The sequence below is a fragment of the Orbicella franksi genome, chromosome 2 (assembly GCF_964199315.1).
Source record: "Orbicella franksi chromosome 2, jaOrbFran1.1, whole genome shotgun sequence".
Lineage (NCBI taxonomy): Eukaryota > Metazoa > Cnidaria > Anthozoa > Scleractinia > Merulinidae > Orbicella > Orbicella franksi.
In genome coordinates this window covers 12,982,681-12,998,839 of record NC_138146.1, presented here as the reverse complement: position 1 = coordinate 12,998,839, position 16,159 = coordinate 12,982,681, and the positions used below count along the sequence as shown (strand labels likewise).

Sequence of the window (16,159 nt, the reverse complement as noted above, 5' to 3'; positions counted from 1 at the left end):
CCATCGATTCCAGAATTGGCTCGGTTCTTCCTGTAGGACCCCACATGTGAATTTTTATTTTAGCTTGCCATTTATGTATGCGAATTAGGACCATACTTAAACGCTACAGTTTCCTAGCGCGCCAATCTTTTCAACCTTTTCTATAGCTTCAAGTTAATATTGTTGCGGAATCTATACTCTACCTAGCTTCACCATCATCGCTACAGTCAGGAAACATTTGTAAGCCTTTATATTCTGTCCTGTATTTTTCTTATTGCTCGGCTCTTCTTCACATGTAGTTTTGTTTATTTTTCTAGTCGAACCTCGCTCAATCTTTTAATACTTGACAGGCTCCTCGAGTCTCTTCAACAGAGTGTGAGTTCGAATTCTCTAGGCGTAGCGTCAACAAGAAGTGTAACCCACACTTCCCTTAACAACAGAAGATTGCCATCACAAATGAAGCAAATAAATAAAGAAATGGAATAATATAAGATTTTAACCTTCGGAATATAGTAGCACAAGCTCAGTGTGCTTTCATTTTGGTACTCACAAGGAAGAAACCAAATTCAGCAGATATTTCAGATGATATTTCAGATGTTTCTTCAAAAACAAGAATTCATTGCAGGCTTAAAATCATAGGAATATACTCTCCTCCCATCGCTTCGGCGGGTTTGGCACTTAGGTGGAAGCCACCTTTCTGAGCGATCGTAAACTGCATCATGTAACAGTCACGGTAAGTCTACCACCTGTACATCTTCTTTTAAGTGCCAGCAGTTTTCCAGTTATAATTAAGTTTCAACCTGCAACCTGCACCCTGCAAAAAAGACCTGCCGAAACGCACTTAACTTAGGCACACAGACAAATAGTAAAACTGACGCATAAGGTTCTGAAATATGATCCAACAGAAACATCACTAATATCTAACCCAGACAGTTACAGTTACAGTATCAGTAAAATGCTCAGTCCAGTCCTCAGCAATCAGTACACTTTCTAAATCTCAAGTGTCAGCTGACAGTTACAACTTTGAGCAATTCGCAGCTATCAGTTAAAGTACATTTAGACTCTCTCCTGCTCGCAGAGTAATACAATTCAGTGACCATTTACTTGTTCTTTGAGATAAAACATCTGTGATAGTTGGTAGAATGTTTAGGAATTTTTAACTACTCTTTTGATTAATCACTAATTGTAATTAACTAAGAAATATTCATTAATGATATGGATATCTTTTTCAGGCTCTTGCATGAAGCCGCAGACTACTCTGACGTAAGACAGCTTAAGTAGATTAATCAGAGTCTATTTATATATTAGTAGACCGATACAAGACAATTCCAATTTCTCAGTTTTGTTGAATTGTTTTTCAAATGGGAACTATTGAAACATCACTAAGCAATTAGCTTTCAAAAGTCAAACCTCAGAAGACATAGGAAAGAAACCATTAATGTCTATGATTGATAATAAGTAGCATTTTTGTACATTGAAGCTAAAACATCTGGTTAATTTGCAGTTATGAGACAAATCCTACAAAGAACATAAGAAATGAATAGTGTGCGGTTAAAATATCTTGAAAGGCTAGTCGTTTTCCACTTTGGTGAACAAGATATTTTTAAAGAAATGGACTAACAATTGATTGCACATTAGTATTGTACTAAAATTTGATGTAAAGTTTGGAATTTCTTTAACTCTGTTCACTGATAAGCCTACATTTGTGAAGAGAATTTCACTGTTATAAATATGTTCCTTCAGATGGTGTTAATAGCCAATTCCAACAGGTCATTAGAAACCTGATCAATTAGTTTAGTCTTATATCAATCTCCTTTACTGCATTCTGTAAAATTGTAACATGGTTTATTTTCTTAACTTATTGCAGCAAAAAGAGGGCGAGATTGAAAACCTTTCTCGGTAAAGAATTTGTTGAGATGTATTCTATATTAAACGTTTTACATATAGGAAATGCACTGAATGGTTTAGTATAATGTAGATATGTGTCCAATAATGACGGTGTTAGTCTATTATTTGTGATTAATTGAATAGGTGGAGAAGTAGCAGAATGAATGCAAGTTTCTAGACATTCAGTGGTTGATTCCATTTGAACTGAGTCACCTTGCAGGGTCTGCAAGGGGTGCTGGAGTCTTAGTTATCTGTAAAATGTTCACCCACTTCTCAGCAATCAGTTTACTTTCCAAATTAAATCTCAACTCTCAGCTGACAGTTAAAATCTTTAACAACTCGTCGCAATCGGTTAAAACACATTTAGACTCTCTCCTGTTGAGCAATGCAATTCAGTGACCATTTAGGATTTTTATGAAGTAAAATGTCTCTGATAGTTGGTAGAGAGTTTAGGAATTTTGAACTGCTGTTTTGATTAATCACTAATAAACAAAAAAATGTTCATTAATGATATGTTTTTTTTTTCAGGCAACTCCATGATACAAGAGAAGATCTTGAGGTAAGAGAGCTTAAGTATATTAAGTATATTAATCGCAACTTATTTATTTACTTAGACCGATACAAGACAATTCCCATCGCTCACTTTTGTTGAATTGTTTTTTAAATGGGAACTATAGAAAAATCACTAAGCATAACTTTGAAAAGTCAAACCTCAAAAGACATAGAAAACAACCCTTAATGTCTATGATTTTATAATAAGTACCATTCAGTTTAAGTGCACTGAAGCAAAAACATATTGTTAATTTGCTGTTATGAGACAAATCCTACAAAGAGCATAAGAAACGAATATCGTGTAGTAAAAATATCTCGACAGACTAGAGTTTACCTTTTTGGTGAACATGATTTCGCTTTTAGAAAAAGGACTATCGATTGATCGCTCTTTAGTAATATACAAATAAATGACATAAAGTTTGGAATTACTTTAACTGTGTTCACCAATAAGCCTGCATTTTCGAAGAGAATTTCACTGTTATAAATACGTTTTATTGGGATGGTGTCATCAGCCAATTCCAACAGGTCATTAGAAAGTCACCAAGTCATTAGAATTTTCCCATGGACCTGTTTGAATTTGGGAAGATAGTGAAGCCTGACTTGCTGGATTTTTAAGTCAAAAGTCCTTACTTATCTGACTGGAATGCTGCAGTATTTTGTTTAAATGTTAACTCTGAAAACCTGATTAATTAGTTGACCTTTATATGGATCCCATTTGCTGCATTGCTATATAACATTTTAACATGGTTTACTTTTTAATTGCAGCAAAAGAATTGCAAAATTGAAGACCTTACTCGGTAAAGAATTTGTTGAGATGGATTCTTCATATAATAAACGTTTTATGTAAAGGCAATGCATTGAATGGTTTAGTGTAATGTAGATGTGTCCAATAATTACGGTATTGGATCATTATTTGAGATCAATTGAATAGGTGGAGAAGTATTAGAATGAATGCAAGTTTCTAGATGTTGTTCAGTGGTTGATTTTACTTTAACTGAGTCACCTTGCAGGGTCTGCAGGGGTGCTGGAATCTTAGTTATCAGTAAAATGTTTAGCCTACTTCTCAGCAATCAGTACACTTCCCAAATCTTGTCTGAGCTGACAGTTGAAATATTGAGCAACTCACAGCTATCTGTTGGAACACATTTAGACTCTCTTCTTCTGAGCAATACAATTCAGTGCCCATTTATGTGTTTTATGAAGTAAAACGTCTCTGATAGTTGGTAGAGTGTTTAGGATTTTTGAACTATTGTTTTGTCTAATTACTAATTAACAAAGAAATATGCATTAATGATGTGGACTTTTTTTTTCAGCCAACTGGGTAAATCTCAGGAAGTCATTGATGTAAGAGAGCTTATATTAAGTATATTGATCATTGTCTCTATCCCGGGGTATATATATGTAATTAAACTGATACAAGACAACTCCGATTTCTTTTGTTGAATTGTTTTTGTAAATGTGAACTATGGCAAAATCGCTAAGCAAAGTTTGAAAAGTCAAACCCCAAAGGACAGAAATAGACCATTTATTGCTATGATTGATTATAAGGAGCATTTTGGTGTACTTAAGGGCCCATTAACCGATTTATGCGCGCGCTCGCGCGCGTTGCTAAGGAGGTGAAATTTCACTTCCGGTTACTTACGTCAGCCTGAGCGCGGAAAATAAAAATAACTCAATAACTTCCAAATTCGCTTACATTTTAGATGTTTTTCTTTGTGTTTCACAAAATGCAAAGTAAAAAAAGTACAAGCAGAGACAAAATAAGAAAAAGACAGAAAAACAAGAGCAATAGAAATAGAAAAACTAACTCCGTGTGGCTTTGTTTGATCTTACCGAAGTGTGCTGGTAGTGTAAATTGCGCACGCGCTGATGGGGTAACTTCCAATATATATCGGGTGCACTTCCGGTTTCTTAAAATACTAAAGGAAACGCGGTTTTTCATTAAATCCAGCCTTTTTCAATGGATTTCAATCAAAGCCAAGGTTGGAAAGATAGCTATGCATTCCTTTTTAAAGATCGTGCTTTTTTTCAGAAAACTACGAATTTTTTAATATTTTGAAATTCTCTCAAAATCTGACCTTTTAGAAATGAAACAAAATCTATGCATAGCGTAATGAGAATTTAAATTAAAATATTAAATCAATGAAAAAAATGCCGATAAAGTAATTTGCCTGGGAGCCTTTGCGTTTTTTCGGTATTAGTCACATGACCATGGGCGTGGCCTGATGACGTCATCACTAGTGTTACTAATCATGAAAAAGTTAAAACACATGAAATAACTCTGAACTAACTAAAAATGATCAGATTATATGAGAATAAATTTTCCTTAGCAACGGCTCGAAAAGATCAGTTAATGGGCCCTTAAGCCTAAACTTCTTGTTCATTTGAAGTTATGTGAAAAATCCTACAAAGAGCAAAAAACAAATTTCTTGCAACTAGAATTACCTTGAGACGCTAAGGTTTTCCTCTTCGGTGATAAGGATTTAAAAAAAAAAATGGACCAGCGATTGATTGGTTAATTACTAAGTACTAATATTTGATTGACTGTTTGTAATTTCTTTAACTCTGCTGACTGAATTAAACCTGCATTAACAAAGAGATTTTCACTGTTTTAAATACGTTTTATTGGGATGGTGTTGATAGCCAATTTCCACAGGTCATGTGAAAGACACCAAGTTATTAGAATTTTGCTATACACCTGTTGCAATTTAGGAAGTTAGTCAAACCTCATTTGCTCGGTTTTTAACGAGAAAAGCCTTTGATGTGTCACTGGCATTTCTTTAAAATATTAACTCCGAAAATCTCATCAATTAGATAATTACTTTTACATTGATCCCATTCACTAAATTTCTATATAATTTTAACATGGTTTACTTCCTTATTGCAGGATCAAAATGTCAAGATCGAAACTTCATTCAAGTAAAGAATTTCTTGAGATATATTCTACATTAAAATATTTATGCTTAGTGCATGTGTGATGTAGTTTTACCACTATTTTTGCTAGAGAAGAAACAAGATATAAGTAATGGAAAAAAGCAAGTTTCTAGAAGCTTTACAGTGATTGCTTTCATTGGAATATAGTCTTGTTACAAAATCTGTTTTTATTGGTCACCAGGAAAAAATTTTCATTAACTTTATGGTTTTCCTTTTCAGCAAATTGACGAAAAGCAAGGCGCTCGTGGCAGTAAGTGACATTAAGTAGAACAAGATTTTTTTTAAAGAAACGGACTACCAATCTATTGCCTATTAGTAATATAATGTGCTAATATTTGATGGAAAGTTTGGATTTTCTTTAACTCTGTTGACTGTCATAAATACGTTTTTCTTGGGATAGTGGTAACAGCCCATCTTAACAGGTCATTAGGAAGTCACTAAGTCATTAGATGTTTCCTATGCACCGTCAAACCTTACTGGCAGGGTTTTTAACCAGAACGCCCATTCCCATCTGACTGGAATGCTGCAGTATGTTTTTTAAATATTAACTCTTTAAAGCTGATTAATAATTTTTTTTGGTATTGATCCCCTTTACTGCATTTCTTTAAAATTTTGACATGGTTTACTTTATTTTTTTTATTGCAGCACAAGACAATCGTCATTGAAGACCTTACTCGGTAAAGAATTTGTTGAGATATATTCTTTATCAAATGCTTTATTTGAAGGCAACGCATTGAATGGTTTAGTGTAATGTAGATATATGTCCAATAATGACGGTATTGGGCTATTATTTGTGATTAATTGAATAGGCGGACAAGTACCAGAATGAATGCAAGTTTCTAGACGTTGTTCAGTGGTTGATTCCATTTGAACTAAGTCACCTTGCAGGGTCTGCAGGGGGTGGTGGAATCTAATTTATCAGTAAAATGTTAGCCCACTCAGCAATCAGTAAAGTTTCCAAAGTCTCAGCTGACAGTTACAATCTTGAGCAACTCGCAGCTATCGGTTAAAACACATTTAGATTCTCTCTTGCTCAGCAATACAATTCAGCGAACATTTATATATGTGCTTTATAAAGTGAAATGTCTCTGATAGTTGATAGAATGTTTACTGAAGAAATATCAAGATTGAAACTTTTTTCAAGTAAAGAATTTCTTGAGATAATATTCTGCATTAAAATATTTATGCTTAGACCATGTATTGGGTGGTTCAGTGTGATATAGTTTTACCACTATTTTTACTAGAGAAGAAACAAGCTCTAAGTAATGGAAAAATGCAAGTTTTTAGACGCTTTACTGTGATTGCTTTCATTAAAGTTGAGTCACGTTACAGAGTCTGTTGGTATTAGTCACTAGCAAAAAATTTTCATTAACCTTATGGTTTTCCTTTTCAGAGAATTGACGAAAAGCAAGAAACTCTTCTCAGTAAGTGAAACTAAGTAGATCAAGATTTGTTTAAAGAAGTGGACTAACAATCGATTGTCCATTAGTAATGTAATGTACTAGTATTTGATGCAAAGTTTGGATTTTCTTTAACTCTGTTAAGTAATATGCCTGCATTCAGGAAGAGAATTTCACTGTTATAAATACGTTTTTTGGGATGGTGGTAACAGCCCATTATAGGTCATTAGAAAGTCACTAAGTCATTAGAAGTTTACCATGCACCGTCAAACCTTACTGGCGGGGTTTTTAACCAGAACGCCCTTTCGGCTATCTGACTGGAATGCTGCAGTATTTTGTTTAAATATTGACTCTTAAAACCTGATTAATTACATGTAGTTTACTTTTATATCGATCCCCTTTACTGCATTTCTATAAAATTTTGACATGGCTTACTTTTTTATTACAGCAAAGATATGACAGCATTGAAGGCCTTTCTCGGTAAAGAATTTTTTGAGATATATTCTTCGTTACACTTTTTATGTAAAGGCGACGCATTGGATGGCTTAGTGTAATGTAGATATGTGTCCAATAATGACGGTATTGGGCTATTATTCGTGATCGATTGAATAGGCGGACAAGTATCAGAATGAATGCAAGTTTCCACATGTTTTTCAGTGGTTGATTTCATTTGAACTAAGTCACCTTGCAGGGTCTGCATTAGGGGCTGGAATCTTAGTTATCTATAAAATGTTCAGCTTACATCTCAGTAATCACTACACTTTCCAAAGTCTCAACTGACAGTTGAAATCTTGAGCAACTCGCGGCTATCGGTTAAAACACATTTATACTCTCTCCTGCTGAGCGATACAATTCAGTGACCATTTATGTGTTTTATGAGGTAAAAGGTCTGTGATAGTTGGGAGAATGTTAAGCAATTTTTAACCACTTTTTTGGCTAATCAATAATTTTAAAAAAAATATTCATTAACAATATGGATTTCTTTTTCAGCCTACTCCGTGTATCCAATGAAGACCTAAAGGTAAGAGCGCTTAAGTATACTAATCACAGTCTATTTATTTAGACCGATACAATACAATTTCAATTTCTCACTTTTGTTGAGTTGTTTTTTAAATGGGAACCACAGAAAATCACAAAGGATAACTTTGAAAAGTCAAACCTTAAAAGAAAAAATAATGGACTAATGATCGATTGCTCATTAGTAATGTACTAATATGTGATGTAAAGTTTGGAATTTCTTTAAGCCGACTCACTGATAAGCCTGCATTTACGAAGACAATTTCACTGTTATAAATACGTCTTTTTGGGATGGTGTTAATAGCCAATTCCAGCAGGTCATTAGAAAGTCACCAAGTCATTAGAATTTTCCTATGCACCTGTTGCAATTCGGGGAGTTAGTCAAAACTGACTTGCTGTTTTTTAACCCTTTCCTATCTGACTGGAATGCTGCGATATTTTTTTAAAATATTAACTATCAAAACTTCATTAATTAGTTTACGTTTATATCGATCCCCTTTACTGCATTTCTATGAAATTTTAACATGGTTTACTTTTTCATTGCAGGAAAAATATGACGACGTTGAAAACCTTTCTCGGTAAAGAATTTGTTGAGATTTAACGTTTTATGTATAGGCAACGCATTGAATGGTTTAGTGTAATGTAGATATGTGTCCGATAATGATGGTATTGGGTCATTATTTGTGATCAGTTGAATAGGCGGACAAGTATCAGAATGAATGCAAGTTTGTAGACGTTGTTCAGTAGTTGATTTCATTTGAAATGAGTCAGCTTGCAGGGTCTGTAGGGGGTGCTGTAATCTTAGTTATCAGTAAAATGTTTAGCCTACTTCTCAGCAATCAGTACACTTTCCAAATCTCAAGACTCGGCTGACAGTTACAACTTTGAGCAACTCACAGCTATCGGTTAAAACACATTTAGACTCTCTCCTGCAGAGCAATACAATTCAGTGACCATTTATGTGTTTTATGAAGTAAAACGTCTCTGATAGTTGGTAGAATGTTTAGGAATTTTGAACTGCTGTTTTGATTAATCACTAATTAACAAAGAAATATTCATTAACGATATGTTTTTTTTTTTCAGCCAACTACGTGAATCAAGAGAAGACCTTGAGGTAAGAGAACTTAAGTATATTAATCACAGTCTATTTATTTACTTAGACCGATACAAGACAATTCCAATCTCTCAGTTTTGTTGGGAACTATCGTATACAAAAAGTCACTAAGCATAACTTTGAAAAGTCAACCTTTGAAAGACAGAGAAAAAAACCCTTAATGTCTGTGATTGATCATAAGTAGCATTTAGGTGCACGGAAGCAAAAACATCTTGTTAATTTGCAGTTATAAGACAAATGCTATAAAGAACATAAGAAATGAATATCGTGTAATAAAAATATCTTGAAAGGCTAATCGTTTTCCACCTTGGTTAACACAATTTTGTTTTAGAAAAAGGGACTGATGATCGATCGCGTTTTAGTAACATACAAATATTTGACTTAAAGTTTGGATTTTCTTTAAGTGTGTTCACCGATAAGCCTGCATTTACGAAGAGAATTTCGCTGTTATAAATACGGTTTATTGGGATGGTGTTAAAAGCCAATTCCAACAGGTCATTAGAAAGTCACCAAGTCATTAGAATTTTCCCATGGACCTGTTTGAATTTGGGAAGTTAGTGAAGCCTGACTTGCTGGATTTTTAATTCAAAAGTCCTTACTTATCTGACTGGAATGCTGCAGTATTTTGTTTAAATATTAACTCTGAAAGCCTGATTAATTAGTTGACTTTTATTATGGATTCCATTTACTGCATTGCTATATAACATTTAAACATGGTTTACTTTTTAATTGCAGCAAAAGAATTGGGACATTGAAGACCTTTCTCGGTAAGGAATTTCTTGAATGGTTTAGTGTAAAGCCCTGGTCAAACGGACTCGCAAGTAGTCGCAAGTAGCCGCAAGTTGAACTTGCGTAGAGACTTGCGTTGGGTGGCCAAACGGACTCCCAAGTTTCCTCGCAGGTACACGCAGGTCGCAAAAAAAAAAAACCATTTCAAGGCAGACATATCCTGTATTTCATTGGCTAATAAGAGGTTACTAGACGTCACTCAACTTGCGTTGACTTGGGTTGGGGGGCCAAACGGTGAAAAACTTGCGTCGACTTGCGTGCAAATTTGATCTCGACCAAAGTGAGCACAAGTCATCGCAAGTCATCGCAAGTCAACGCAAGTGCACGTAAGGCCTGGCCAAACGGAGTCGCAAATAGACGCAAGTTGTAATGTAGATATGTGTTCACGAATGACGGTATTGGGCTATTATTTGTGATCAGAATGAATGCTAGTTTTTAGACATTTTTCAGTGGTTGATTTCATTTGAACTGAGTCACCTTGCAGGGTCTGCAAGGGGTGCTGGAATCTTAGTTATCAATAAAATGTTCAGCGCACCTCTGAGCAACCAGTGTACTTTCCAAATCTCAAGACTCGACTCAACTATCGGTTAAAACTTATTTTTTTATCGTACCAACTAGAAAACAACACTTTGGTGTATTTACCTTAATACTCATTATGTAACTCAGTTACTCTGTCGATCTGAAAATCGGATTCTACCTTGCATTTGCATACATTCAGAGATCACATGAGATAGGAAGTCACATGACTTCAAGACCAGTGCGAGTTTCGATTTCGGGCTAGTCGCTACGTATGTGAACGACTCCGTATTATTTTTCTGGAATCGTTACTTATCAAGACTGATGGAGCATTAAATGTCATACGAAGGGCATTGTTAATAACGTTACAGCAGCAGAGAACAGATTTCTACTAGTATCTAATAATATGTAACAAGACTAATAGTTAATAACAAACAGATGAGTGAAAAAAAAAAACAAATTACCATAATAATAATAACAATACAAAACGCTAGTAAAGAAAAAGTTTTTCACTGCCAACGTTGACGTTTCGTATGTACAACATACATCTTCAGAAGTGACCGTTAACTAGATTACAATCGAAATTTAAACGCGAAGAGAAAGAAAAAGACTGGTATCTACTAATATGTAACAAGACTAATAGTTAATAACAAACAGATGAGTCTGCGGGAGAGAAAAAAAAAAATTACCATAATAATAATAACAATACAAAATGCTAGTAAAGAAAAAGTTTTTCACTGCCAACGTTGACGTTTCGTATGTACAACATACATCTTACATCTATTAGTCTTGTTACATATTATTAGATACCAGTCTTTTTCTTTCTCTTCGCGTTTAAATTTCGATTGTAATCTAGTTAACGGTCACTTCTGAAGATGTATGTTGTACATACGAAACGTCAACGTTGGCAGTGAAAAACTTTTTCTTTACTAGCATTTTGTATTGTTATTATCATTATGGTAATTTTTTTTTTTTCACTCATCTGTTTGTTATTAACTATTAGTCTTGTTACATATTATTAGATACCAGTCTTTTTTCTTTCTCTTCGCGTTTAGATTTCTACTAGTTGAATACTGGTTCTGTAACAAAAATATTTTGAATAAATTGTCTTTGAAGACACGTGCTACTATGCTAGCTGAAGTCCACAATTATTTTGCAACTTAACAATTTATTGTGTTATTCAGGAACCCTACATTGCGTTGTGTTTCTAAGGAACTTTTTGGCCTAGTGGGCGTATTATCAGTCTCACATAATATTGTCTCTAGTGATTTAATTAATACAAACACCTTATGTTACTACACCACCTCAAGACCGAATGTGTTACTAAGCAACTTACCACGTAACCTCAAACCTAACTGTGTTACTTGGTTACTTCAACACCTCAATTCCTAAATTAATCTACAATTTGTAATGTACCAGAATATTTTTTGGCTCATTAGTGTTTCCCCTTTTTTCTATTTTCAGTGAGAACAAAGAGTTGAAAGAGCAGCTTGCTCAACTGGCTGAGAAGAAGGTAAGAATGATTGCATAATTGCGTTCGAGAGAACACAGTTCTAATCGGGTGATGCGGAAAAATTCGAGTTTTTGTGTATGTATCCTTGTATGGACACCAATTTGGACCCCCCTCCCCCAAAAATTCTTGAGAGGCGAATGACATCATCTTCGTGCTCGTCCATGTGCTTTCTTTAGAGTGTTAGGCAATATTGCGGAGTTTCGAGCGTCGAGGCAGCTAATAGTGGACTGTGGTGGATGAATTGTTTATTTAAAGTTCGAAGTCAGTGTTAATGGCATTTAAAAACCTTACAGACATGTCTTCACGAAATGTGTACAACTATCCGTACGAACAGAAAGCTGTAGTTTGGCTGCGTGTTGTGTACCCTCTTCTCTTCGACCAAAACCAACGCTGCTTTCTGCAGAATAAATCGAAGGAGGAAATGTGTAGTTTCACTTCGCTGACCTAGATTTCTGTGTGCAAAATATGTAACATAAACCCAACGAAAGTGTTAACATAGGAAAAGAGTTTAACTTCCACAGGATTGCTTTGGTACACCAACATGTTTTCTGTTTCATTGTTTTGGAAGAGAAAATGCCCTGTAGCTGTTCGCCCAAAGCCAAGGCGATTCAAAGTCGTGTTCGGAAACAGAATAATTGCCCTAATTTTGGTAATAAAAGCACGTCGTCTCGCATACCGACGGAACAGGCATCGTTTGTGCCGATTTACGCGGACAGTATAAAACACGGACTGCGGACTGCGGACTACAGACTAGGTATAAAACACGGACTTGGGTATAAATTGCGGACTAAGCATTACGGACTGAGTATAAAACACGGACTCAGGTATAAAACGCAGACTGCGGACCAAAGACGGCCTACCAAATACAGTCCGTGTTTTTTACTGACAGATCGTAACTAATATTACGTAATACATGTATAAACGAGAACAAACCCTCTCGGATGCACGTGCTTTGCGATCAATTCATTTGTCTTCGCCCCTGCTGGAGAGAGGCCAATTTCACGTCTACCTAACAGCTCAGGCACAAAATGTTGTTCCTAGAAGTTTTGCTTTTTTAACATACCAAACCCACCCGAACGCACTCTTTAATCTACAATTACTACTAGTATTGATAATAATTGCTGTCAGATCCAGTCAAACGGTGACAATGATGATTTTTCTTAAATTGACCGTGTCACTGAACTTTACAGACGCAATATCGTTCTCGAAGGCAAGGAGCAGAATGTGTGGATAATTATTAACATTACAGTGCAAGCCTGTTAAGAAGACATCTATCTATTTATCTATCTATGATTTAGTTGAAGTCTAGTCGCTCACTTGTCACTTATGTAAATGCTGCAATCTTATTGGCTGAGCTGTTGTGTATTATCAGCTATCCATGTACAATGAGTGGAGCTATATGTTGTCACGTTTTTTGGAAGTTTCAGAGAAAAGGTTGCAAGCATTACTGGATAATTAAAGATGGACGTTCTCTCGTTTCCTGCTTTAACAAACTGAATCGTTGAAAAAATGAAAACAGAAAACGCACTCAAACAACCTCAAGTGTTAAATGACAATTTAGTCCATGCAAATTTTGCTAACCCGTGAAATTGAATACCTGTTAGTCAAGGTAAATTAAATAAGAATTCCATTAGAACAATTGGATTAAGACGTCGAGATTTCTATGAAGTGATCGTTAATTCCATTCATCATCACTATCACTTTGAGGAATTTTCATAGATATCTCGTTTTAAATACATGAAGATGCATTCTGTATAACATGCACCGTATTTCTTTACCGTCAGAAAATCCAGAAGAGACAGCCAGGGTTTCGGAAAAGGCTGACAGCATTTTTTAGCCGTATATTCAGAAGACGCGGAGGCAATTAAAAAGAAATTGGAAAATGTTACTTTTGTAATTATTTATTTATTCAGTTATTTATTTATTATTTAATTTATTTTATTTTATTTAATTAACATGAGTTACTGTCAGGTCAGGTCAGGTGACCTGCTACTGGTACTATGTAACCCAGTACAACCTGCCGCATAGCAACAGCAACTCATAAGTATCAGACTTTTTCTGATTCCTAATCAAAATCAGCCACCTCTGTCAAAACTATTTCAGTAGAATTTTCTTAATTTGTAATAATCATTTTCTTTCTGTACAAAACGTCTTTCTCTACACTTTTGTTATCATAGAAATGCCGATAATTTTATCTAATTAACTATCTGACTGTTTACATTCAGTCAAAATCAACCACCTCTGTCAAAACTATTTTAGCAGCATTCTCTTAATTTGTAATAATCGTTTCTTTCTGTACAAAACTTCTTTCTACTGCACTTTTGTATTCCTATAAATGTTGACAATTTTACTTTATCTGCCTGACCGTTTAGGATGAAAATCAGCGACCTTTGTCATAACTATTTTGTAAGCATTTTTTCATTCATAGTCAAGTATTAAGTTAAGGCATGAAATTTTATGAAGTGTGAATTAGCGGGTGTATTTTTCAATCCTTCTTTTCCTTTTTATCGTTTTCAAGAACTTGTTTTACAAAATTGAAAATCTTTACAAATTTGACAAGTCTTTTTCAGAAAAACTGCCTTTTCAACTTGTTCGTGAGTAAGTTGTTTTCTCCTTCAGATGTTTTCCAGTGGCAGACCTCTTCAAATGTTTAGCTTTGACTGGTATTTCAGTGTAGAATGATTTGGCCTGTGGCAAGTTGAATTAAGCCCACAAAGTCAGTTGTATTAAGTCCTGTTTGCCATCTCAGGCTCCGCTGTGCCAGTTCTAATCCACCACCCAAAAACTACGTTAGCTTGACAACCACAACCGACTCTAATGCCTCAGCTAGTGGAACCAGCTATCCTGCCTCCACCAGCATATTACTAACCAGACTACCTCGACCAGCACAACCGAGCTAGCCGCGTTGACCAACACAGTCAACTAAAGAGACTGTCTCAACCAACAGCAACTGACAAGACTGCAACAACCTGGACACTGAACCGACGACTGCTTCAAGCAGCACTTATGACTAGGCTGCTCTAATCATAATAACCAACTGGACTGACACCACTGACGCAACTTGCTATACTGCCTCGACCAAAACAGACCTGACTGCCTCCACCAGCTCCACCCCATCAACGTATCCACTAGACTGACTCAACCCAAACAATGGTCTTGACTGCTACAGTCAATACAACAGTTGAGATGGGTTGATCTCCATAAAAAAAACCAACTGTGCGGCCTTAATAAACACAACAGGCTTGATTGCAACATCAAAAATCAACCTCCTGGACTTCATCAAACAACACAACCAATTTGACGGCCTCGAGCATAGCAGTCAACTAGACGGCCGTTACCAACACAGCATTGTAATGTTTGCTAGAAAAACGAGTATGAGACAGAATAGAACAACAACAACAACAACAACAACACGTTTAATCGAGCAACATGGCAGCGAGCACACGGAATGTCGCAAGGGCCTCTGGGAAACAATGGCTTACGTAACAGCCTACATCACATCTCCCTTCTAAGCAATAAGCAGTTCAAAAGTTCAGAGAGGAACTATCAGTTCAACCTATGAACTATAGGTTTCTATCAACTACAACAAATGACCAAGTCTGCTTGATAACAAAGTGAAAAAGCAAATAAACAGTCCAAAGGCAACTATTCTTGGAAATGTTATGGGACTCTTATTTCTCTACCACTTCGGGTACTTCTTCTTGGGTCAACAAGTGGGGTAGTGCACACTGGGCTGTCAGTCTTCTCACAGGGGGAGGGTTCTCCACAAGGTGTGCTCTCCATTTCGCTGGGCGTTTCAAGGAGGAGGTTTAGGTGGCGTCTGTTTCTCCTTAGCTGGCCATTTGGCGTTGCGACTGTGTAGGATCGAGGAGTACCAGCTTTATCTACCGCAGTCCCCTCAACCTTTTTGCTGAGTAGCCAGACAGCATCTCCTGGCAAGAGGTCTGGGAGGCTCGTAGCAGAGTGTTGTCTATCAAAGTTCTTCTTCTGTGTGGCTTTTAGCGCAGAATCCTTCTCCCTGAACTGCTCTAAGTAAGGCCAGCTAGGTTCCAGGCAGGTGGCTTGGCAGGATAGGAACCGCGGTAGGGATTTTCCTTCCCATCAGAAGTTCAGCAGGGCTGAGGCCGCTTTCAAGGGGAGTGGCATGATATGCCATCAGGGCTTTGTATGGGTCTGATGCCTTCTTTAGTACGTTTTTCACAGTCTGAACAGCACGCTCTACCTCGCCAGTTACTTGGGGGAAATTGGGGCTTGAGGTAATGTGCGTGAATCCAAACTCTTTTTGAAACTTGGCAAATGTGTTCGCTGAGAACTGCGGGGCATTATCTGACAGTAGCTGGTCTGGGATGCCGTGTCGCACAAACGTGAACTTGAGGTCCACTATTATGTCAGGTGAAGTCGTGCGGGACAGCTTGAATACCTTAACATATCAAGAGAAGTAGTCTATGACAAGTAGGT

General features: G+C 36.2%; 1 protein-coding gene across 1 annotated transcript in view; it reads left to right on the top strand.

The window, feature by feature from the left end:
* LOC145470757 (uncharacterized) overlaps positions 1-13,574 on the top strand; it is a 32,950-nt gene extending 19,376 nt beyond the window's left edge. Inside the window, exons 17-32 of the mRNA XM_081454591.1 lie at positions 1,212-1,242; positions 1,847-1,878; positions 2,395-2,425; positions 3,184-3,215; positions 3,732-3,762; positions 5,306-5,337; positions 5,572-5,602; positions 5,998-6,029; positions 6,746-6,776; positions 7,201-7,232; positions 7,743-7,773; positions 8,316-8,347; positions 8,853-8,883; positions 9,619-9,650; positions 11,653-11,701; positions 13,486-13,574. Coding sequence (XP_081310717.1) covers positions 1,212-1,242; positions 1,847-1,878; positions 2,395-2,425; positions 3,184-3,215; positions 3,732-3,762; positions 5,306-5,337; positions 5,572-5,602; positions 5,998-6,029; positions 6,746-6,776; positions 7,201-7,232; positions 7,743-7,773; positions 8,316-8,347; positions 8,853-8,883; positions 9,619-9,650; positions 11,653-11,701; positions 13,486-13,569 — 574 coding nt within the window. The 3' untranslated portion in view covers positions 13,570-13,574. The remainder of the gene's footprint in view (positions 1-1,211; positions 1,243-1,846; positions 1,879-2,394; positions 2,426-3,183; positions 3,216-3,731; positions 3,763-5,305; positions 5,338-5,571; positions 5,603-5,997; positions 6,030-6,745; positions 6,777-7,200; positions 7,233-7,742; positions 7,774-8,315; positions 8,348-8,852; positions 8,884-9,618; positions 9,651-11,652; positions 11,702-13,485) is intronic.
* The last annotated feature ends 2,585 nt before the right edge of the window (positions 13,575-16,159 follow it).